The 23030-nt window shown below is 38.7% G+C and overlaps 2 protein-coding genes across 5 annotated transcripts; both read left to right on the top strand.

Annotated features, from left to right (window-relative positions):
* The first annotated feature begins 2517 nt into the window (after positions 1-2517).
* prkacba (protein kinase, cAMP-dependent, catalytic, beta a) lies at positions 2518-18147 on the top strand. Of its 4 annotated transcripts, none has more exons than XM_080429751.1 (10): positions 2518-2882; positions 8167-8228; positions 8630-8758; positions 9324-9422; positions 9792-9874; positions 10452-10578; positions 11399-11494; positions 11995-12117; positions 15106-15270; positions 15458-18147. In XM_080429751.1, the coding sequence occupies exons 1-10, from the start codon at positions 2837-2839 to the stop codon at positions 15581-15583; spliced, it is 1056 nt and encodes a 351-aa protein (XP_080285877.1). In that variant the 5' UTR covers positions 2518-2836; the 3' UTR covers positions 15584-18147. The 4 variants fall into 4 exon arrangements, with proteins under 4 accessions (XP_080285877.1, XP_080285876.1, XP_080285875.1 ...); XM_080429750.1 differs by having other exon boundaries at positions 9792-9895; XM_080429749.1 differs by lacking the exon at positions 2518-2882 and adding an exon at positions 5936-6151.
* A 352-nt stretch (positions 18148-18499) lies between these two features.
* On the top strand, positions 18500-22887 carry samd13 (sterile alpha motif domain containing 13). Its single transcript, XM_080429974.1, has 4 exons — positions 18500-18690; positions 20854-20896; positions 21046-21157; positions 21741-22887. Exons 2-4 carry the CDS (start codon positions 20859-20861, stop codon positions 21882-21884), a joined length of 294 nt encoding a protein of 97 aa, XP_080286100.1. The 5' UTR covers positions 18500-18690; positions 20854-20858; the 3' UTR covers positions 21885-22887.
* Positions 22888-23030: the final 143 nt, after the last annotated feature.

Below are 23030 nucleotides of genomic sequence, written 5' to 3'. Positions count from 1 at the left end.
AGGGTGAAACCCTCCTCTATCTTCAGATTGTAATTAGAATTTGCCTATAGTCTGAGAATTTGCCTATACTGTCTGAGAATTTGCTTCACAATACGAGATGGGGTGAAGAACCTGACCAGCCATTCCCTCCTGGGATTATGTGTAAATACTTCTTTTGTGCTTCTTTTGTAAACAGCCCACATGACAATGCGCAAGCTGAAATCACCTTCATTGTGCCAGTGTGTGTGTGTGTGTGTGTGTGTGTGTGTGGGTGTGTGTGTGTGTGTGTGTGTGTGTGTGTGTGTGTGTGTGTGTGTGTGTGTGTGTGTGTGTGTGTGTGTGTGTGTGTGTGTGTGTGTGTGTGTGTGTGTGTGTGTGTGTGTGTGTGTGTGTGTGTGTGTGTGTGTGTGTGTGTGTGTGTGTGTGTGATGCCAATAAAGCCCATTGAATTGAATTGAATTGAATTGTGTGTGTGTGTGTGTGTGAAAAAAAGTTTGTGATTGATTGATTGATTGATTGATTGAATACTTTATTAACAGTTTGCAAATAGTACAGTGGTTATGCAACGATTATGCAATGGTGCTAAAAGGATAACACAAATATTCCTAAGGCCTTGTTTCCATTGTGGTCCTGTGTATTCAATTCATCGAGACATTTAAAGACATACAATACTATACAATAATATAAAAGTCATCATCAACGCTAGTAGCAATAAAACGTATATATATACAGTAAACACTGAGGGCCCAGGGGGGGGGGGGGGTCATTTCTGGTGTTAAGCTTAGAAACCATCTAACAAGCCAGGCTATTTTTTTATTTGCCATACAATGTATATAGGGCTTAAAGACAATGGGGGGTATCACTCAAAGACAACACAGCTGTTGAGTCTTTAGGCGACTACCTATTGGTATGCTCTCATACTTGTTCCAGCGTCCTTCTCAAAGTTTTCTTTGATGCATCTTGGCAAACACAAACCGAGGGAACTGCAGTAATTGTTAAGGTTGATGGAGAGATGCAGCCAAAATGACAGTCCTAACTAATTATATATAAGTTATAACGTTTTCACACAGAAACCCCCAAATAGATTTGTTCCACATTAAAGAGTTCCACATAAAATCACACCAAATAGGCTAATAATTTCTGAAAACTGTGCTTTTCAGGAATTTGTTTGATAAAATACAATTTAAACACATATAAAACACTTTGAGAAATGTTAAAGTAAACATCTGAAAATCCCCTAGTGACTTAGACCTGAGGACCCTGTATTAAGTGTGCAGGAGATTAGCAACTTATTCCTTTTTATTGCCTTATTTTTTGTTAACAAAATTACAAACAATACCAAGTACAGTATTAGGAAACAATAGATACAGAAATAAGGATAAGGATAATTCCTTTTAACAGGTCGTTCATGAAAGTCCTTGCGGTCTTGTTTCCAATGAGAACCTGCGAGCAAAAACAAGTAAATAAATAAGGGGTCTGTAAATAAAATAAAGTAATACATAAATAAATACATACATATTTTGACCACTTTCTTATTTATTGAGGACATTGAATGTTGTTATTACACTTTAAATACCTGTTTGAAAACATATTTTTTGTAGGTAAAATCTACACTGTATTAGCTAGGCTATGTCAAATTTGTCTAGAAGATTAATTAGATTAAAGAAAAAATATTGCTTCTTAATCTTAAACTAATACTATCCAAAAAGTATGTAGTTAAAAATACAAAATAAATAGGCTAAATCTCCATAAACAATGGTCAAGGACAAATCTGTAAAAGTTCTGCCAAAGATTTAGTATATGAGTCATATATTAATATGACTAAAAAGGCCTAATAAATTATAGTGCGTCGTACGAGGTTGTCACTCGGGTCAGAAAGAGCTGATCTACAAGTCAACAACGCATCGCTTCGCGAGGCGTTGTTAGCTTGTAGATCAGCTCTTTCTGGCACGCGACACCCTACGACGATGACATAACTTCCGGTGCTAAATTGTTTTTTTTCTTCTCCCCACACCACCACTGGCAGTGTTGCCATGTCTGCTTATTATAAGCTACTTTGGGCTTGTTTTTCTGTGAAGTTCCTTGTAAATATTGGTATTGCGGTTTGTGTTTTTTTGTGCTTATTTCTAAAATGTAGTTGCTTATTTGGGCTTGCTGTCTAATGTTGTTTAAACCAGTGGTTCTCAAACATTTGCATGTCAAGAAAGAACCCCCAAATTAATATATATTTGTACATCCAACCTTCTGAAAAGATGTTGTGCCAGAGACCCCCCATATAAGATTTTGTGGATTTTAAAATATTCCTAAATGTTCTCTTTTTTCCAAGATTTTTCTTTGAAAATAACAGATGTACAAGCTCACAACGCGACGCATTGTGAGCTTATAGATCTGCTATTTATTTAGCCAAAGGGTAGAGTGCCCAGTCGCTTCTTTTGGGCTTGTTTTCCTAGACCTGGTTGCTTATTTCCAGAGCCTTCTAGATGGCACTGCTTATTTCTCTTGCAAAACCTGGCAACACTGTCCACTGGTACAACGACATAGAGGCTGAGGAGGAGGTGACAAGTCCAGGAGAATGTTTTCATTCCACTGGAGGTCTGTTTAATTTAGAAATATCACACTGCGTCGTGCAGAAGAACAAGCGCCGATCAAACAGGGCATTTGGCGGAGCACACGGTCGTAGGGGTCCACGTTCCAAGAGAAAACAAGGACATTATTGATGTTGTTGTTGTTAGCCAGCCAGCTAACATCAGCTGAAATCTCGTTAGCTAGCTGTTAGCTAATCGTCACCACCACCATCACACCATCCTAGCCTGTAGCTCAGCTCAGCTGTTGTGCATCATCGCCCTGTCTTCCTACCATGGGGAACGCAGCCACGGCCAAGAAAGGCAACGAGCAAGAAAGCGGTGAGTTTATTGACAAAACAATGACCGTGAATGCACCGGTTTACCGAAGAAGAGCATCGTTTTTAGCCGTTGTGTTGGCACAGAGCTGGAAGAACACAGGCCTGTTAGAGGAGGACCATCTTTGGTGGGGCATCAGCTGAGCTAGCAGGCTGGGGTTAGCTGTTACAGTTACACTAGGACCCCCTTGTTGGTCGCAAAGGGTCCCCCCTGTTGTACCACGGCCAGGTTTTTTAGCTCGATGGCAATGGTCTTTCGCGTCCTAAATGCATCAATAATTAAAGTGTTATAATGTGACACTGGGGCAGCAGCACAGGCAAGTGTCACCGTTGCAGCACACACACACTGTCAGCTGTTTTATTCATGCAGTGGTTTCGAAGAGACTGGATCCTTTGGTTCAGTCAGCGGTGAGATGCTTTCAAATTAGCTTGCCAATGTTCGAGATGGATATCTTGGCGTTTAACGGTTGCAGGAAGGGCACAACGTAGTCGCTCACTGACTACGTTATAGCTGGGAACGTTAGCTGCTGTTCCAGCCAGATAACATCAGCAGTTCTGTTGTAGCTGCAGTGAAAGGCCTGCCTAACACCAACAGGTATTTGATAGCAGCGACAGGCTATGCTGGCTAGTTAGCTGCTATTGATTTAGCTGATACAGACAGCTGCTATTCATTGATTTCTATTGTTAGTTTATAATAACTAGATTAAGGATTGATGATAGCCAACTAGCTGACACAAAACCATACATCACACCCTTGCAGCAACTGGCAAACAATATTTAAAGTCGGCTATCCATATTCTTTGGGAGCTTACAGAAAAGCAATTTCCACTCCCCTTTAATTTACAGTAAATCAAAATGTTAGGGTCACTGCTTTCTTAGATTGTTCTCATTGTGTTGATACTAAATATATTTGTGGATGGATGCACCTAATTGAAAAGAAATGTTAACATTATCCAGATTGCTCTCTCTATCTCTTGCTTTCATCCTGTCACCTGAAAAGCAATAGCCAGAGGGCAATAATGTTGTTTTTAATGCTTTTGTCAGTAATGACCGAGCTAATCCACTAAACTGCCGTGCCTTGTTGCCTGTCTAGAGAATCCCGGTCTTAACCTGCTCTCTCATTGGCAGTTGTCTGTGTTGTTACACAGACCTGTGACTAGCTTTCTACAAGGAGGAGCTGGGCTTGTGTACAGTAACATCATTTCTGATAAACTGTGTCAGAGTTAACACAGAAACACGTTAGATTAGATGTTAAGGTGATGCTGTGTTACAAGGAGAACCCGGGTTCATTTTTGTGAACCCGGGTTCTCATGACAAGATACCAGCCCTTTTTGGGGGGTAAATTTACATTATTGGCAATGGCATACAGAGCAATTTACTGATTTACAATGAGTGCCACAGAAGCATAATCTTTTTTTATTTATTTTTATAATTATTGATAGTACAAGTGTGTGTAGATAGACAGGAGAGAGGGAAGTGACACGCAGTAAAGGTCGTCGGGATCGGGAATTGAACCCACGACACGCTGTCAGGCTGCGTTAGAGCCTATGTGATGATGTGCCCGGACCGCTAGGCCAGCGGGCGCCCTCACAATAGCATAATCTTAATTGACTAGAACACACACTGCAAGTAGCCAGTAGTGAGGACTACACATGTTATTGACATGAAGCAAGTGGGCTCAAGAATTACATTGTTGTGTTCTCCCACCAGAGAGCGTTATCACCAGGGTTGGGTGACTGGGTCAGATTACTTTGAAATGTAGTCAGTTTATGAATACAAATGACATGGCTTGAAGTTAGTCATTTAGTCCCTTGGATTACAAAAAAATGTAATCCAATCTGTATACTTTTGGATGGCTGCAAATTGAAAATATTGCACCTTTTTTATACAAAACAATTTACTCACTCACAAAAATTTGAATTCCACAAACTCACTTTTCTCTTTAACCACTTAAACCCCCTGACATAGTCAATTGGACCAGAGTTGGCTCTGTACTTAGACCGCTTTTTCGTCTACACAAAATATAGCCGATCTACAAGATCACAAAGCGATGCATTGTGAGCTTGCAGATTGTCTATTTTTGGCTAATGCTCCCCCCCAGAATATGGATGCTGGGTTCAACTGGTTAAAAATCTAAAAACATCAATGAAAATAAAACACAGAGAGAGGCTATCTAGCAGAGGGGGTCTGGATTGAGGCTCCGACTGTCCTGCTGAACTTTCAGAGGTGGGAGTTGAAAATTGGCATATTCTAAATTTGTAAAACTATTTTTTAACTATCATCTAATTACATGTTTTCCAAATTTAATCTGGGCAGATTATGGTTACTTAATTTTTCATAATCTTTTTATGTAGTCAGTTACTACCCAACCCTGGTTATCACCTTTTATGTTAGCTGTCTCAAGGCTAATTAGAGGGCGTTGTTGTCCTTATCAGTACTTTTAAGGCATCACAGCCGTGCAGTGTTTTGACATTAGGCCTAGAAGGTTCTACTGTTTTAGTGTGTTTTGCATATTTTGCACTTGTCAGCCAGAAAACGTAGTTGTGCATGAAAATCATATAAATGAATTCAACTAACACAACAAACAAATGTGCAGTTGGATGTTCATAGGGGTGCAACCGTTAATTTAACTAATCAATTTGAATTGATTATAAAAAATAATTGATTTTTAGGTTTTAAAATACATATTTTTTTAAACTAAAGCAAAAATAGCAGATTTACAAGCTGTATATTGGCGTTTTGCTATTTTTATGCGTCACTAGTAGCATAGGGCTTAAGTGGTATAATCACACTAATCGTTTCAGTCGATGATAAAAAATCTATTAGAAGTTCTTCACGCGATCATTGATGTATAAAAGATAAAACGAATGATCAAATTGCTAATTGATTACTCGATTCATCAAAAAAAGTAATAACTAAGAAAATAACATTTGCAGCACGCTGCTCAAACTGAAGTAGAGCACTCATACAGGAAGCTCCGCTATAATGTATGTGGTTAGCCAAGCATCACACACTGCACTTCACTGCATACAGGAAGTGTTTGGCAGTCCATAAGTCAAAAAGCGCCACTTTAGCTGTGAGCTTGCTTTGTCAGTCACACGCCTGGGAAATAATTGTGTGAAATGGCCCAGGGGAAGGATCACCCCTTTCTTAAACTGGACGACTTGGCCAGCCGACTGTTCCACAGATATCGCAAGGGCAATCAAGATCAGAAAGGACAAGAGAGTGAGGTGCCTTATGTCTCTGAGTTCACCATCATTTGGGATAAGTTCAGTAAGTGTCTTGCTGTGTTTGTATGCAGGTGTTAGTCTTCCTCTCTTGCTAAGAGCTGTAGTTTGTTTTGTTTGTCTTAAAAAAGAAAAACGTATAGGCTTAGAATTCTCTGGGTAACTGGTGTTTGATAGTTTATACCGAAAATCTTTCTAAACATCCACATTTTATTTTGAAATTATTCTACGTTTTCACTGGTGTCTCAGTTTCTTCTGGTAGTCGGTCTCCATTGTTTCGTCACGTCTCAAAACCACAAGCAACAGTCTTGTTTTCATAGTTTGTCTTTATCTGTCAGAGACAGGATTCTCTTAACTTCCTCCTTAACGTTCAAAATATTTCCTAATGAAGGTTTCGTAAGATCACTTCGCAGGCCTTAAGAATTCAAGAAAGAACAAAGAAGTCATTCAGTCTGTTATATCAGCAAACCTTTTTGATTGAAGTTCGTAAAGAAAATTTTGGTTATTCCGGATCAACCAGGAAGTTGAACTTAGGCTTATTTGAGAGCTCTGTCCAACTGTCAATATGTCACTCACTTTGGTTTCTCTGTTGATGGCCTGTGCTCAGGAGCAACGGGTTACTCTGAAACGTTCTGTGGGACAGATTACTGTGTACTAGTGCAGAACATAGTTGGTGCTTCAGTTTCTCTCCTCATCATAATATTTAGTCCTGGCATTTTCTCTGCTATTTCTATTTCTAAGTATGAAATGTCTTAATGTGTTTTAACTTTTTATTTGTAATCTTCTTTATCTTTTCAGTCATTTTTGCTTTTTCGTTCTTTGTCTTAGCTGTTCTATTTGTATCAATGTTCGCCAGGGTAGGCCAATGAGAAGAACTTAATATATTCACAAGTTAGTTAATTTAAAGAATCTAAAGCTTGCTTGGGAATTCAGAATCTGAATTGGAAAAAATATATATTGTTGTCACCTAACTACAGAGAACTGCAATGTTGATTTGACCTACCATTTAGCTTTAACAAAAAAAAACAATGTCAATTCAATTGAAACAATAATATGTATGTTTGTTTTTTAGGCTACATTCTTTCCATGGACATAGGAAAAAGTTATAAACATCCAGAATAGCCAAATTCAGGCTTTTATTTCATTTACATGGAAGGTGTACATTGTCGTCTTCAATGTCATTATGTTGTGTGTTGCATCTAATCCACTTGACTACAATGTTCTTGTTTTTTGCACTTCATAAACCTTTCTTCCCTTTCTTTCTCCTCCATCATTTCCATCCATGTGGGTGAATGTTCCTGCAAACCCTTGGTGAACTGTAGAGACTTTTGGTATGCTTATTTCTCCATAAGCTTTCCTGAATCACAGAGAGAACATTTTGTGTGGACCGTACTTTGTCACAGCATCATAGGCCTTATACTTAGCCTAAATATGCCAACATGTTTTCCAACAACTTCTTGTTTGATTGGGGGCTATTTAGGCTACCTGTTATAAATATAGATTATACACTTACAGATATAAAGATACACATACAATTACTGGCTGCACGTACCTCCTGTGAAAGCACCACAACAATTTGACCAAGATGCATTATGTTTCTCTGTGACTATGGACAGCTCATGTGTCTGCTGTGATTTTCACTTTGCACTGTCTTTCTAATGCCTGCTCTGCAGACCCAGTTATGCTCTGCCTTTTGGTCTTTCTCTGCTTATTTTATATTGCTGTTTTCCCCTCAGCAATGTTTGAAAGGGATGCAGAATGGTCTCTTTGAATTGACCCATTCTGTTTAGCCCACAAGAGCTCTTTGCATCTCTTTATCATTTTGAATTGCCTGCCTTGGTGTTTGGATTTGTTGTGTTTATAAAGGATTTTCCCTCATTGTCAAATACAGTACTACCTCATCTGTACTTGACAGTGCCCTGACCTTTATTGTAAGTTATTTGGTTGATAGAGTAGAACTGTTTCCCTCCCTTAAACATGTTACCTGCCAAGTTAGCCATCTGACATATTAGCCCTTACCATCATCCTAATTATTTTTCCTTTTTTTGTCACTTTTCTTAGTGAAAGAGTTCTTAGCCAAAGCCAAAGAAGATTTTCTAAGAAAATGGGAGTGTCCACCACAGGTAACATAAATGAAATAAAGTTCTGTCTGACCATTTTGTCTAATTTGCTTAAACAAGCAAATGATTATAAAAGCCACTTCCTTTACTTCAAAACATTTAATATAATATAGATTTGAAAGCATGACTTTTATTGTGCCATAATACTCTGAAAAAAAACAGGTCATATGCCTGGTGAGTAGTTTTTTCTGTGTTTCAGTTCTGTTTTCTTAACACAATACAGTATACCTGATGCCTGCCAATGGTGTCCAATCAAAACATTTCCTCTCAACTTAATCCTAGTCTCTGCAAACTTTTAGATACCTCAGTGGATATGACTTGTGGAAATGTTGTGGTATAATGTTCTAGATAGATACTGTATACGAACAGAAATGTCCGATTTGAATGATAACATGTTTCCTCAGAGCACAACTGGCCTGGATGACTTTGAGAGGCTCAAGACCCTTGGCACTGGCTCGTTTGGGCGAGTCATGCTCGTCAAACATAAAGCAACAGACCAGTTCTTCGCCATGAAGATCCTGGACAAACAGAAAGTGGGTGATGGTTTTGAACTGAAACAATCATGTGGCAATTCTGAGCTGAATCTTTGCAGTGATACTCTAATGTTGTTGCTAAATGCTGCACCTCACAGAAGGAAATGGAAAGTTTCATCTCATTTATCGGTACATTTCAAACGTGGTTCAACTGAAAACCTCAGAGGCGCTTCACACAAGTGCTTATATCTGGAAATACTGAAGTGAAAGTGAAAGTCATTAGCATGTCTTCACTACATAGACGTTGATGGATGGAATACATTTTTTTATCCAGTTCCATTGTTGATAAGTTACAGAAAAAGAGCAGTTTCTGTAGCATGGTTTTTGAACTGGTTACCTTTGGTTTTCTGACATTTTGTGAACTGACCTTTATCAGTCCATCAAACACACTTCAAAAGTCACACAACACGGTTTTCAAAAGGCCCTCAGCTTCAAATGGCAAAGCTTTGCTCAATGTGGCACTAGTAGCTAACAGAACAAATGTACAGATCTCCAAGAATACATCCAAATGATATGATAACGACTGTCTATTCTGCTCATGTTTGTGTGTGTTTATGAATCATAGGTGGTGAAGCTGAAGCAAATAGAACACACACTAAATGAGAAGAGGATACTGCAGGCTGTCTCCTTCCCCTTCCTCGTCAGATTGGAGTACTCCTTCAAAGTACACACTTGCCTCTGTTCTAGCTACTGTAACTGATAACATGGAACCCTTTACCAGGCTCCCTATTTGTTTTGTCAAGGTCACCTAGTGCATGAAACTTAAACTGTTTCGGTTCAAGACAAAGTATTCAGTACAACTCAAGATTTGCAGGTCAATTTCACAGTTTTATCAGCCAGCTATATACTGCATATTAGAACAAAATATTTGTTTACTGTATCTGCCGGCCTATGTGTTCAGTTTAGCAAAAACATAACATCAACAGAGAAAATGCACTGGTGTTTGGTTGATGGCTATTGTTTATTTGCAATCATGAAAGACACACATGAAAGCACGACAGTAGATATTGAATTCTCTCACTCTGTTTAACAGGACAACTCAAATCTATACATGGTGATGGAATATGTTCCTGGTGGGGAAATGTTCTCACACCTCAGACGCATCGGGAGATTCAGGTACAGGTCTACACGTGTAAGGTAGGGGATATTCAGCCGTCGGCCCTCCGATCCATCCCCATTTGATTGGTTTGATTGGGGTAGATCGGCCCTCCGATCTACCCCAAGCTATAACCATATGGTTATAGCTTGCAGCTGGTTCAGGTTAGGCACTATTAATATGGTTTCGTTTATAGTGTGTTTAATTAAATCATTTTATTTTAAGTTTTGCACGGTTAGTACAGTTATGTTTAGAAAAAATGAAGGGCACCCAAAGGCTTAATAGCATTTAATTAAAAAATCCCGTCTGACGGCTGAATATCCACTCACTCATTCATGCAAAAGGCCTTTTGTCACCAAGGTGACGACAGGTCCCTAGAGTAAAATGCCTTAAAATGCCTTACATTTAATTGTTTAAAATTCTAAAGTATTTAATAAGGTTAGATAAATAGCCTTTTAAATCTTGAATACAAAGTCTTTAAAGTGTCATTTCTTGTTGAACAGTTTTTCAAGGAGCAGGAAGTGATTATGCAGGCCATTACATTTTTGTCTTTGCTTGTTTAATGTGGTGTCTGTCTCTTGTGTGTAATTTTCTCAGTGAACACCACGCACGATTTTATGCAGCTCAGATAGTGCTCACCTTTGAGTACCTCCACTCTTTAGACCTCATCTACAGAGACCTGAAGCCCGAAAACCTGCTCATAGATCAACATGGGTACATTCAGGTACGCTGTCAGTGATGTACTGTATGTCCAGTTTAGATGGTATGTGCAATAGGGATGCAACCATAACAAAAAACTCCACTATAGGATATTTATCACGATATTTAGACAACAAGTGAATGATGACTGAAATATGTAGTCTGCAATGCCTGATAATTTATAATATTGGTATATTTTATTTTTGCAACAAAGTTAACTCGGGCTTAATATAGAGTCTTCAACCCTAGGGGTTGTGGGACCTCTTAGGGTGGCGTACCCAGCAAATCTTTGTGACAGGAGGTTGCTTTGTTTGTCCTTGGCCTGAAAAAGGTGAAGACCCCTGGACTAAAGTATGGCCGTGTTGGATTTTATACTTTGCAAACTCAGGAGGGAAGCCAATCGTCACTAGCCAAGATAAGTTAGTCGCTAAGCTAAAGGTTAAAGACTACGTTGCTCAGCCAAACAGCCAGCAACAATGGGTTAGTTGCTCAGCAAAATAACCAGTGTTCAGCGAGAGAGTCACTACAAAGGAGAGGGACATAGCAGCGATAGTTCAATTAATACAATTGTGTTATAGCGCCAAATAACAAGTTGTCTCAAGACTTATAATAGCCAACAATTATATCGAGACATTGTTATCGCGATAATGACAATAAAGTAATTGGTCTGTAATCTCCAAGCTCCAAAGTGTCTATTTAAATCAAGTTTAAGTTTAAATCATTTAAGTCATCATGAAGCCACTATCATGCAAATTCACTTTTCATTAAAAAGTCATAGGCTTAGGCTGTTAGGCCTTGTTAACAAAACATTTGATGATGATGAGGATGTTCTTATGCTCCCTCAGGTCACAGACTTTGGCTTTGCCAAGAGAGTAAAAGGCAGGACCTGGACATTGTGTGGAACCCCTGAGTACTTGGCTCCAGAGATCATCCTCAGCAAGGTGAGCCAGCCATGTTCCTGCAGAACCTGCATACACAGGAGCATTTACTGACATCCTTGGTTTGTTTGCACCTTAAAGGAGCACATCACTCATTTTCAACCGTATCTTGTTATAATTGGTCCTTATTAATGGCAGTATAAGATGACATTAAGAAGACCATTTCTGTCTGCCAGCTCTGTGTACCAGAGGTGGGCTATAGACAGTTCATAATGTGTGATTCCAAACTAATAGCTACAGTCTTTCTCTTCATGGAAAGTTAGTAAGCTGAAATAGAAGCCATTGTTCTAGTGTTGATGAAAAAATAAAGGGTTGAAATGGCCAAACCTCCCTACCGATGTCACTGGTAGGCAGGATTGTCCACAGCCCTCCTCTGAGACACAGACCCGAGTATTGATGAGGACCAATTATATGAAGATGGGTTGAAAATGGGGGAAGTGCTCCTTTTAAGTGATGTTAGATGATAATGTAATATTTGTTATGTTCCTGGTTTTGTTTCCCAGGGCTACAACAAAGCTGTGGACTGGTGGGCCCTGGGTGTCCTGATCTATGAAATGGCAGCTGGTTATCCTCCCTTCTTTGCAGATCAGCCTATCCAGATCTACGAGAAGATTGTATCTGGCAAGGTGCAGACAGTAGTGATGCCACGGTTCTTAATAATATTGGTTCGATATGCACTTGATAAAATTCCCATCACTTGGCCAGAAACCATCATATTTGGTTCTAATTGCCTCTGAAAACAGTCAGTTATGGGCGAGACATATCACCGATATTGATTGGCATTTACAATAGCCAATGAGACGAGGTTATGAGTGAGCGACGGTGAAAGCCTGTTGTGCCTTTGGACTCGAGCTGAAGGAACAGGTTGTAGGAAGTAGCACATTTTTAAAACAAAGATTTAAACTAGTGGGTAGATGTAACGTGAATCAAAGAATAGCTCATCTACAAGCATCATTGTAAGCTTGTAGATGATCTACAGTATTTAAGGCATGATACACTGTCTGAGTAATAAATGATCGTATCTTTAGCCTGCATTTTCGTGTAAACAAGGTAGTGTATTTTCATCTCGATTAGCTCTGGCTTGAGCTCGTTCAAAAGTTGAGTTATTTCCAAAACAACAGCTCGAACAAAGTACTCTTGGTCAGCAGAGAGGGACTCATGTTAGCATAACATTTTTAAATTCTAATGCCAGGATTAAAACAAAAACAAGCCAGAGATATTATTGCCGTGAAGTGGTGTTTTTTTTGGGAACAGTCCATTCAGTCCACGATTGTCAGCTTAGCGACTTGAGTGATCGTATTAGCTTACTTAATGGAAGGCTCCAAATTAGAGACAGATATATGGCCAAAAAAATTACTACAGGTAATAGCAATTATGCATTTGATGTGTCCTGATTTGTAACCACTTTAAGCCTGGCATCCCTATTTTGGGCATGCCATTATAGTTGAAAATGTACAATGTTTTCAAAGATTTTTTCAAAGTAGCAGATCTACAAGCTTGCAGCGTGTCCCGAAAGGTTGTGAGCTGGTAGATCGTCTGTTTTTAAAATGGCAGTGAATTTCAGTTTATGTATATTTAATATTTACTTGTTTGCTTGTTCATTTTATAATTGAAGTTAAATGTTCTTTTCATATTCAGATCTGCCAACTTATACGAATTATGAGTACCAGATACACATTTTGACATCAAAGTATGCTGGTATGATTTGTCCCTCCAAAGTACGCAAACCTTTACACCTCGTGAGTTTAATTGTGCAGTACTCAAGTCTACGCGCTGTGCAGATCTGCCAGGATGCGTGTTCTGTGTCTCTGTCTCTCTCCCTCTTCGTCTCTCTTTAGCCAGAACCCAATACTCAAATTTCTGCCTTAGGCCATGTATTGCAAGACCTCAATGTGCATTATTTGAAGTCCATAAGATGGTCACATATTTTGGCAGGTCACCAATTTCACCGTAACACCACCATGCTGGAGGATGGAGGAGGCAGAAATTTTAGTAGTGGATCTGATGTTTGTATCTCCGTGGCTTCCTCACTCCCTCTCTTTGTATTTGTCAGTATGATGCTGGGTGGAAGAGATGCTGCGTGTCGTTGCAATCTTTAGAAATCACCTCAATGACAAGTGTTTGTGAAACTAGGAGATGCGCTCGAGAATGAATGCTTTACAGGATTAAAGGATCAACTAGGTTGCAACATTGTTGCATGTTTGCAGCCAACGGGACAGGAGCAACTAGTAGGGAGGAATCCCATAGGTCGGACGGATAGCTTGCACCCGATTGGCTACTTTGTTGCAAATGCATATCCTATTTGATATAATATGCATTTGTCCTGTGGGAGTTGAAATTGTGAATTGAATTAAGTTAATGTTAGCCTAATGTTATATAGCCTATGTATTTGTATATGTTATTTGCAAGATATTGACATCAGTCATCATGGATTAGCAAGTAATGATATACATTTTCAGAGCAATGTCTTGGTAATGTCTAGTGTTGTGAATTAAAGGGGATAGAATTACAACAAAAATGTATTCAGGTATATCCCCAGAGTGAAAATAAGTGCACATGATGTGTTGCAATACTGTAGGTGGTGGCCTGCTATCACTACGATGCTGATAACCTCGGACCCCAAACATAAATGATAGCAATTCCATCAGAGCTGCTAGGCTGAAAAGATAAAATTAAGCCACACCAATAAATCAGCAACAAAGGAATTGTCAGCATGGTATTACTTTAATATACTATAGTAATAGCAGTGTCTGTCTTGTGTGTCTGCCTTGTGTGTCTGCATGCGTGCATGGCTACCTTTGACTTTCTGGTGTCTAGTGTGCTTGATTGGTGTTCCGGTGTTAATGAACAGGTGAGAGGTCTGACTGTATTTCTTATCTTGTACATGCATGTAGGAAATAGGCATACATGTGAATTGGGGCTGATGATGCTGATGAAAACATTTCTATTGTGTTGAGTCGGTAGGCTCTGTGCCTACTGTTGTCCCAGGTTTCCAGCTTTGTTCGATTGGCTTGGCTGCAGGTTTGATCCAGAAACACATGACACCTTCACATGTGTCTCCAGTTCAAATCTGAGTCGATCAAAGTATGGGCAGCTGAACAGGAAATGAGCACGCCACCTTCTGGAAACTCGGGACTACAGTAATGTGCAGAGTATATAACTTATCAACATGATATTGTAATTAATAATGATATCAAACACAACATTTCTATTACTCAGAATAAGAAGCTGATTCATACGTTGAATAACTTGGTGATATGGAGGCGAGTGGGAAATTACCGTGTACAAAGCGAGGCGGCGCGGACGTGGCGCGAAAGCGCGTGTGTGGTACTCAAAACATTTTCCCATGGTTGGCAGGTCTGTATATCGAAGTTTAAAATGTATGCTTGCATGTCAAAAAGTACCCCCCCTTATATCGTTGAAAACATTGGTAAAATGTGGTGTATGACTCCAAAATCGGCATCGGACCCAAAAATCTGGAATCGGTCGAGCTCTACTCCAAACCCAGCTTTATTCCAACACAGTTGTGGAATAGAGCTAGTTTGAAGCATTCAGTTAAGGGTGTCATATCGTCCATATTCTATAACCAGCAATCCACATCTTTGGTTCCATAGGTACGATTCCCCTCTCACTTTAGCTCTGACTTGAAGGATCTGCTGAGAAACCTGCTACAGGTAGACTTGACAAAGAGATTTGGAAACTTGAAGAATGGCGTGAACGACATCAAAAACCACAAGTGGTTCTCCACAACAGACTGGATCGCCATCTACGAGAGGAAGGTAGGTCCCGACTATTTGTTGTTCAAGAATTTGTTTGCTTGTTTATTTTATTTCACAAAAAATGTGTTTCCTTTTGAAAGGAGATATTCACCATTTTGGGGTGAAAAATGTGTGATGTGTGATATGTGTGATCATTTTATATTCTTTGGAGTGGTGTCCTCAGTTTAGTTATCTCCTGTATTTACAGGTTGAGGCCCCCTTCATGCCAAAGTGCAGAGGACCAGGAGACACAAGCAACTTTGACGATTACGAAGAGGAGGAAGTTCGTGTCTCAGAAACAGAAAAATGTGCAAAAGAGTTTGCTGAATTCTAGTGAGTGGGAAAGCCCCTTCAGGGCTCACATGCATTGGGATATTTTTGCACTCTTTTGAGGGTGAAGGTGGAGCTGAGACCATCATATGTTCAAAACAATTGCCTAGTTCCTTCATTCCACAAGGCTGAATGAAGTCCTTCTTGCCATGATCCTTGTCGCGTGCATCTAGCACACTAACCTATACACAGGCACATCATGCAGACACCCCTCGTGCTGCAACACAAAAATACTAGACCATGTGTTCTTATCTCTTATTTCCTGTTCTGTTTGTTTTTTGTTTTGTTTAGTTTTTTTTTTTTACATTTGCCGCTTTTTAGAATTCCTCCCTACTCCCTTTATTTAAGTTCAGGTGATTATGTACAAAGCAAGACAAAACCAATTATCTACCCATTTCACAGTGGCACAAAGAGTGATTGATTGTATTAGCCGGTATTGCACATTTTGTGATTTAAGTTTTTCGGGGGAAATAGAAAGGTTCCAATTCCTGCCAGTGAGTCTTGCCAGTTATTGTCTGTTACATGCCTGAGTGTATTTTAGGGTTTTGAATGAAGTGTAACGGCCCGGTCTATACTCCTAAACCTTTTGCTGTCCTTAACAAGTAGAACCTTGTCTTTGTGCATATAGAGAAACACATATATCAGACATAAGATTTTACAACACTTAATTTTTTTTTTAGTTTTCTTTTTTTTTTTAAGCATGACCAAAACTTTGACGAAATGGCAGTGAAGGAAGTAAGTGTTCAGCAGCACTGAATGATGTCTCTTGAAATTGTCAGTGTTAAGCTCTCGGGCATTCAGCTCTGAAAAAGCGTGATTAGCACATTGTGGCAAGCCTAATTATTAAGCAGAAACATGTATGTGCTGTATTAGTTTTTATCAATTGTAGCATCGTTTTATCCCTTATCCAGTGATGGGGCATTTCCTTTTACCTCAGAATAGGTATGGTATTCAAATGAATATAAGAGATATATTTTTCAGGTACAACAGTTTCATCTGCCAGAAAAGAAACCAGTGGGCGTTAAATATATTGCTTTGTTGCATATAATAGGTCATCTTTCTTTGGCATGTCCAAATAAATAATATTGTTTTGAAAAGGCTTTTTTTTTTTTTTTTTTTACACTGTTAAAATGTAAAGGTCAGTTTGTTGAAATGTCTCTTTCTCAGATGGTACGAAATTGCGGTTATGACAGTGTTGGTTACATGGACATAGTATATTGACCACTTTGGGACATCTCTCACTTTTTGGTTTTTAACTGCTAAGATTTATTTAGCAAACTTTTCAGAAGACATTGTGTAACTGCCATTTTTGTTTCATTTCCATTTCCCCCCTGCATGTTAGTCTTCATTTGTTACATTTGGCCACAGTGTCACAACAAGCTAACAGTGCCTGGAAAAGGTGTTTGACTTGCATCTCTTCTTTCACTGGAGGAAAGAGTCTCGGGTGTGATTTTGAAGCTGGTAAATTTTACCCTGAGTGGTGGATTTGTCATCAATGTTGGAGGGTTGAATACTTCTTCAAGACACTGTAAATAGATATTGGCAATGCCTAAATTTTAAGCTGTGATATGTTTAGCTTTTCTTTTGTTTTGTTTTTTTCACAGAAATTGAGCACGACATGCCATTTCATTTGGCCCGTATTTTTTTATTTTTTATTTTATTAAGGCACAACTGCTTTTATGCTATTTATTTATACTCCGATGTCTAATCAATTTTACCTTCTAAATGTTTAAACTTGCATAGTTCTCAGTATGTATGAAGGTGCAAATGTTTTATTTTCAGAAGTGTTATAAATGGTGAAAATTTCATAATTATTTATTTGTACAATTTCTTTTTCCATTTGCCCTTATGGAGATATTCATATTCACCAGTCAATAGACATCAATTCTCTTATGCCTGAATAGGATCATATGTCAGTCATGTTTCTTCCCCCATTAGTCAAAATCAAGTCATTAATTTCGCTCCTTTTGTCTTTTCAGTCCCCATTGTGAACTAAATTATTCTCGTGCTTTCATGGGCATTTCAATCTTGTTTTCCCAGATGCATAAGGAAGGTGACCAGAATGTCATTGTGAAGCTTATAGGAGAATCCAAGATCATTGTGATCTGGAAAAAATGGTCTGAAAATCCACTCGCTGGGAAATTAGCATGTTGCAATCCAAACTGCCTATGTGTGAAGTCTTTCCAGAAAATGTGCAGTAAATCCACAGCAATTCCTTGTCCCCCCCAACCCCCCCAACTCATGTGTGTGTAATGATTGTCGAAGTTATTTGATGTAAATGATGGCAATTTTCTTTTCCCGAGCCACCTGACACTCTCTACAAAAGGAATATCAGTTTATTTTTAACTTCTTTCACACACGCCAGTATGGGCCATAAATATGAAATATCTATGTATTTAGTTTGTTGGATATTTTGCACAACGTCATTTAGAAGGCTGACACCGTTTTCCCACCCATATTTACTTGTATTTGCAAGGGAAGTATAACATACTTTGCTGTAGCAGATTTTATGTAACAAAGGATATATGTCACTGTAATAAATTAAATTCTTTGTATTAAACACGAGAATCGTTTTGTTTAATTTGAGGAGAACATGGTTTATAATATGCAAATGTTGCAGTGACTGATAATATTGTCCCTGTGTGGTTTAATCACTTAAACCCCAGCATCGGTATATTGTGCGTAAAGCTTTCGCTGAAAATGGCAGATCGACAAGCTCGTTGTGTCCCCACAATAACAGAAAACAGAAAATACAGTAGTATTGAGCCCTGAGGACTGAGGGTTACCCATTTGGGGTTTAAGTGGTTAATCGTCTTTTATCTTTGTCATGTACCCGTTTGTAGTTTGTACAAATCTACAAACGCTGGCACCTGGCTGTAAAAACTACATTTCCCATAAACCATCAGTATCATGTGGGCGAAGGAAGCTGTAACCGAGGAAAGATACGCTAAAACTGACTGTTACTTCACCAAACCTTAATTTTATTGCATGGAAGTATTAGATGTTTCTGCCTTGAAAATGAACGCCGTTATGAGAACGATATTAAACATCTGAACTGCGTTTATGACTTGGCTGAACTCACGCTGTCAAGCTGGAATCATTTAAAATAAGGTAAGATTCGTATTAGCTAATGTTGCTAACTTATCCCTTGTTAGCGATAGAATACCAAAACGCTCGCCCCAAAACACAGTCGCCCCGGGGCAATTCCGGCGGTATTCACCAGGCATTACTATACGTAACCTCAGTTAACTATGCCTAAATCTAACCTTATTGTTAAACGTAACCTCGGTAAAACTATGCCTAACCGTGAACTTATTTCTAACCTTATGCTTAGTAAAATTAATGCAAGAATACAAGAACCGCTGGTCCGCGGACTAAATGGGGGTGAGCGTGTATTGGGGCGAGTTTTCTGGTTTACCAGTATATATATACAGCAAGTGCTATAGCTAACTTACGTCTGCTAATGTCATTTAGCCTAACGTTATTTATAACTTAAAACTATATTTCTGCTTGTTAAAATTAATTCCATTTGGTGTTATACTCGTTTAAACCGAGTAGCGTTGTCTGGGTGACATTGATATAAGTTAGTTTTGTTTTTTTACATCACAGATTGCAATTTTTGCAGCTGTCAAATTCTTGTTGAAACATCAGCTTACATGATCACTTGTTGTTTATTTTTGTGTGTGTTTTTTTATATATCCTTATTTGTTTAAAGTTGGTCAAATAATGAGAGTACTTTTCCCGTCCAATCAAAAATGGGTGCATGTCTGGTCATAAATGGTCCTTTTGGAAATGTCACAGTCTGTCAGTTTAAAATGACTGGGGTGGAACATTTTTTACTTAAGTAAAAGTATCAATACTACAATGCAGAAATACTCTGTTACAAGTACAAGTCTGGTATTCAGAATTTACTTGAGTAAAAGTACAAAAGTATTGGCATCAAAATGTACCAAAAGTAAAAGTACTCATTATGCAGAAATCTTCCATTTCATGTTTTCAAAATGTATAAAATCATTTGAATATAGCAGATCTACAAGCTCATAGAGCTTATAGATCAGCTATTTTCAAATAGCCGAAGTCTATATATAATAGGGCTGAAGGCTGAAGTGGTTATGTGTGTTTTGTAATAATATTGACATTTTACAAAGTTGTCCAATAATTGTAGTGGACTGAAAGTAATATATTTGCCTCTGAGATGTAATGGAGTAGAAGTAAAAGTATTGACAATTTGAAATACTCCAGTAAAGTACAAATACCTCAAAAAAAATTACTTATAACAAGTACAGTACTTCAGTACATATAAACATTGCTTAATACTGTCTTGCATCTTACAATAATACACCATCTTGCATGTTATTATAATGGTCTAATGCTGAAAACACATTTGAACAAATTCTGTGTAAATCTATTCTTTCAAGTGCTTTTCTGCTCTTGATATATCTGTGAAACCATACTTTGTCGTACAATGGTGTCGCCGAAAATAGTCGATATATAAGCTCACAACATTTAGAGCTTATAGATCTGCTGTTTTCGGCGGTTGACACAGTCGTACAATGGAGCATAAATTAGGGTGCAAGACAGGGAAGTTAGATCCTTATAAGGAAGTTTAAAAGTTAGAGAGGATCTAAGGAATTTGCCATTATTCCCCAGGCTTTGCTTCAAGTAGGCTACTTACAGTACATGTATACGTATACTATTCCCAAACTTCTATTGCCGCGACCCCCAAAATAATTATATTTGAACTGGAGACCCCCCCCCCCCACCCTGACAAACACTTGGAACTGTAGGCATTACTTTTTGGTTCCACAGATAAACATTGTGAAAATAGCTGATCTACAAGCTTGTAGATCGGCAATTTTTCTTACGTAATATTTGACAATATTCGACAATTTGGAAAATGTGGTATTAAAAAGATATTAAAAGTCATTAAATTGTAACTTTAGAAATGTGGAGATACCCTTTATACACGTATACTGTGAGAAAACAATGTTGCCCATGAAGCTAATCATCTGGGGACCCCCCAAAATAATATGGGGTCCCGATTCCTAGTTTGGGAACCACCAGTATACTGTAATGTATATATTGCACATGCATATAGTAATATAGTTGGACAGCTTTGGAATTATAGTGTAGGCTTTCCTATACTGACCTACCGTGGTTCCAAAAAGATAGAGATTTCTAGTCTAGTATTTGCTTATTTAAATTATTATTTATTTATGTATTTGTTTGTGATGTAATTTATATTTTATATTGTTCATTCTCTTCTTTTAACAGCTGGCATGGATGACAAGGCCAATGGATCAGTTGACACTAAAAGGTATATATTGTTGTTGTGTCAAAGTAATAATATATTCTGCACTGGCTGATTGAAAGGAAGAGTTATGGAGTTGATTTTAGAGTACCTACGTGGTGGTTTTTGTTTTTTTAAGAGTAGCTAAAACAGTTCCATGCAATGTGACCCCACAGCCCTGTTGAGAATGGTCAGCTGCCTGACCCTGCTAACTGGGGAGTAGCAGACGTCGTCAATTACTTCAAAGCAACAGGGTTCGAAGAGCAAGCCACTGCTTTCCAGGATCAGGTACCTTCTTCCTCTACGTGTCATCATTGTATGATTACAAAAAGAACTATGCACTAAACCACAGGTCAATCAAATGTTAAAGCGGCACTATGTAACTTTTTTTTATGAATGAAATCTAATTTCGTCCAATCTGTAAGATGGTGTGTTAATACAATATAACGTATACAATTGGGGTGGTTGTATTTAGTCTCCCTGCTCTTCTATTGAGACATTTAGATTGTGTCAAAGGTCATGTCTCACCTAGACACAGGATCTGACACGAATCTTGACCTGAAGGTCAAGATTCAATTTATCCCCTGAGCAAGCAGGCAGGCTCTTATTAGCTCAATGGTAAAAATTTCAGCACTTGCGCAGACAACGGGTTCAAATCTGGGGTAGAAGAGGAAAGTTACATAGTACAGCTTTAAGCCTGATTTATATTTTGTTGTTGTACGATGGTGTCCCGCGGCGAAAATTGCCAGTTTACAAGCTCACAATGTGTCGCAGTGCAGCGCGTCGTGAGCTTGAAGATCGGCTATTTTAGCCGCGGGGCGCCCATCGCACCACAGAGTACGAGTCAGGCATTTCTCACTGCATCCGTCAGGAAATCGATGGGAAGTCCCTGCTCCTGATGACGCGCAACGACGTCCTGACGGGATTGTCGATAAAGCTGGGCCCTGCACTGAAGATCTACGAGTACCATGTGAAGCCGCTGCAGACTCAGCACCTGAAGAGCAATGCCTCATAGCGCTGTGCAGAGAGAGAGACCAGCCCAGTGGCGCACAAACCCCCCTCAGTGACAATCAACATGTGAGGAGAACGCTTTCACAAAGACTCCTCCGGGCCACAGTGGCACCTTCGCGGAAAGACAAGAACCTTTTTTCTTTTTTATTGCTGTAATGTTATTTTATAGACGTTGACCCTGAGACACACAGGTTGCACTCAGCTGTTTACCCTTTCAGCCATTCTTATTTCTGCTGCTTGAAAGTTCTATTTTATGTTTCTTTTATATTGTTATATTGTTGTTATTATTTAATATGAGGGGAATTGGGGGAGGATATTCTGTTGATGTGATTTTGTGTGTGTGTGTGTGTGTGTGTGTGTGTGTGTGTGCGTGCGTGCGCGTGCAAAATGAGTTGACCAATGTTGGTTAAAAAAAAAGTATTTGTACATAAGATCATATTAGCTGAAATTGTGTATGTTCCATCGTATGTGAAAACTTTGATACGTGCAGAAAATAACCTGATGCGTCCCACTTTGATCTGCGGTCACTTTTTATGCTATAAAATGCACAGTTGCATCGAGTCCACAGATTGTTCATAGCATGCAACAATGAAGAATTGTGTTCTCCTATTGGACACACAAAGCAGACCAATCCTTTTGAATGCCCTGTTTTCCTGCACTTCTACTGTATCTGGTTAGAGGTAATTGAAATATGAGATATTTATGTGTAAAGACAGATTCTCATTATTTTTCTTACCTGTGGTGCTTTCAACATTGTCTTCAAGACAAAGTGTATTGAAGTGTATGTGTGACCAATGTCTATGTCCAACATAACACTGGAGTTTGACTATCTGAACCAGAGATTTGCAATAAATGGTGCTCTTTTCTCACCAAAGAACATTCATGGGTAATGGGTTAATTTGATCATACAGTCAATTACATGGTCAGTGGCTTGGATCGTCATAAAATCATAATCATTTGAGTCAGTGCTGTTTGTAACAATAATGGAGATTGTTTTACTTTTCACAGTCCTACGTTCATTCAGAAAGAAAACCCCACACAAACACACAGTTGTCTCTTTTATTGGACGACTGGTCATGCTGTTTTACATCGTGATAGAGCTCTAATCTGTACCACTGTATTCTAGATTGTAGAACAGTGGTTCCCAAAC

Source organism: Gymnoscopelus braueri (genome assembly GCF_963280865.1).
Source record: "Gymnoscopelus braueri genome assembly, chromosome: 6".
Classification (NCBI taxonomy): Eukaryota; Metazoa; Chordata; class Actinopteri; order Myctophiformes; family Myctophidae; genus Gymnoscopelus; species Gymnoscopelus braueri.
Note: the sequence above shows the minus strand (reverse complement) of the source record. Positions and strands in the feature narration are given on the sequence as shown.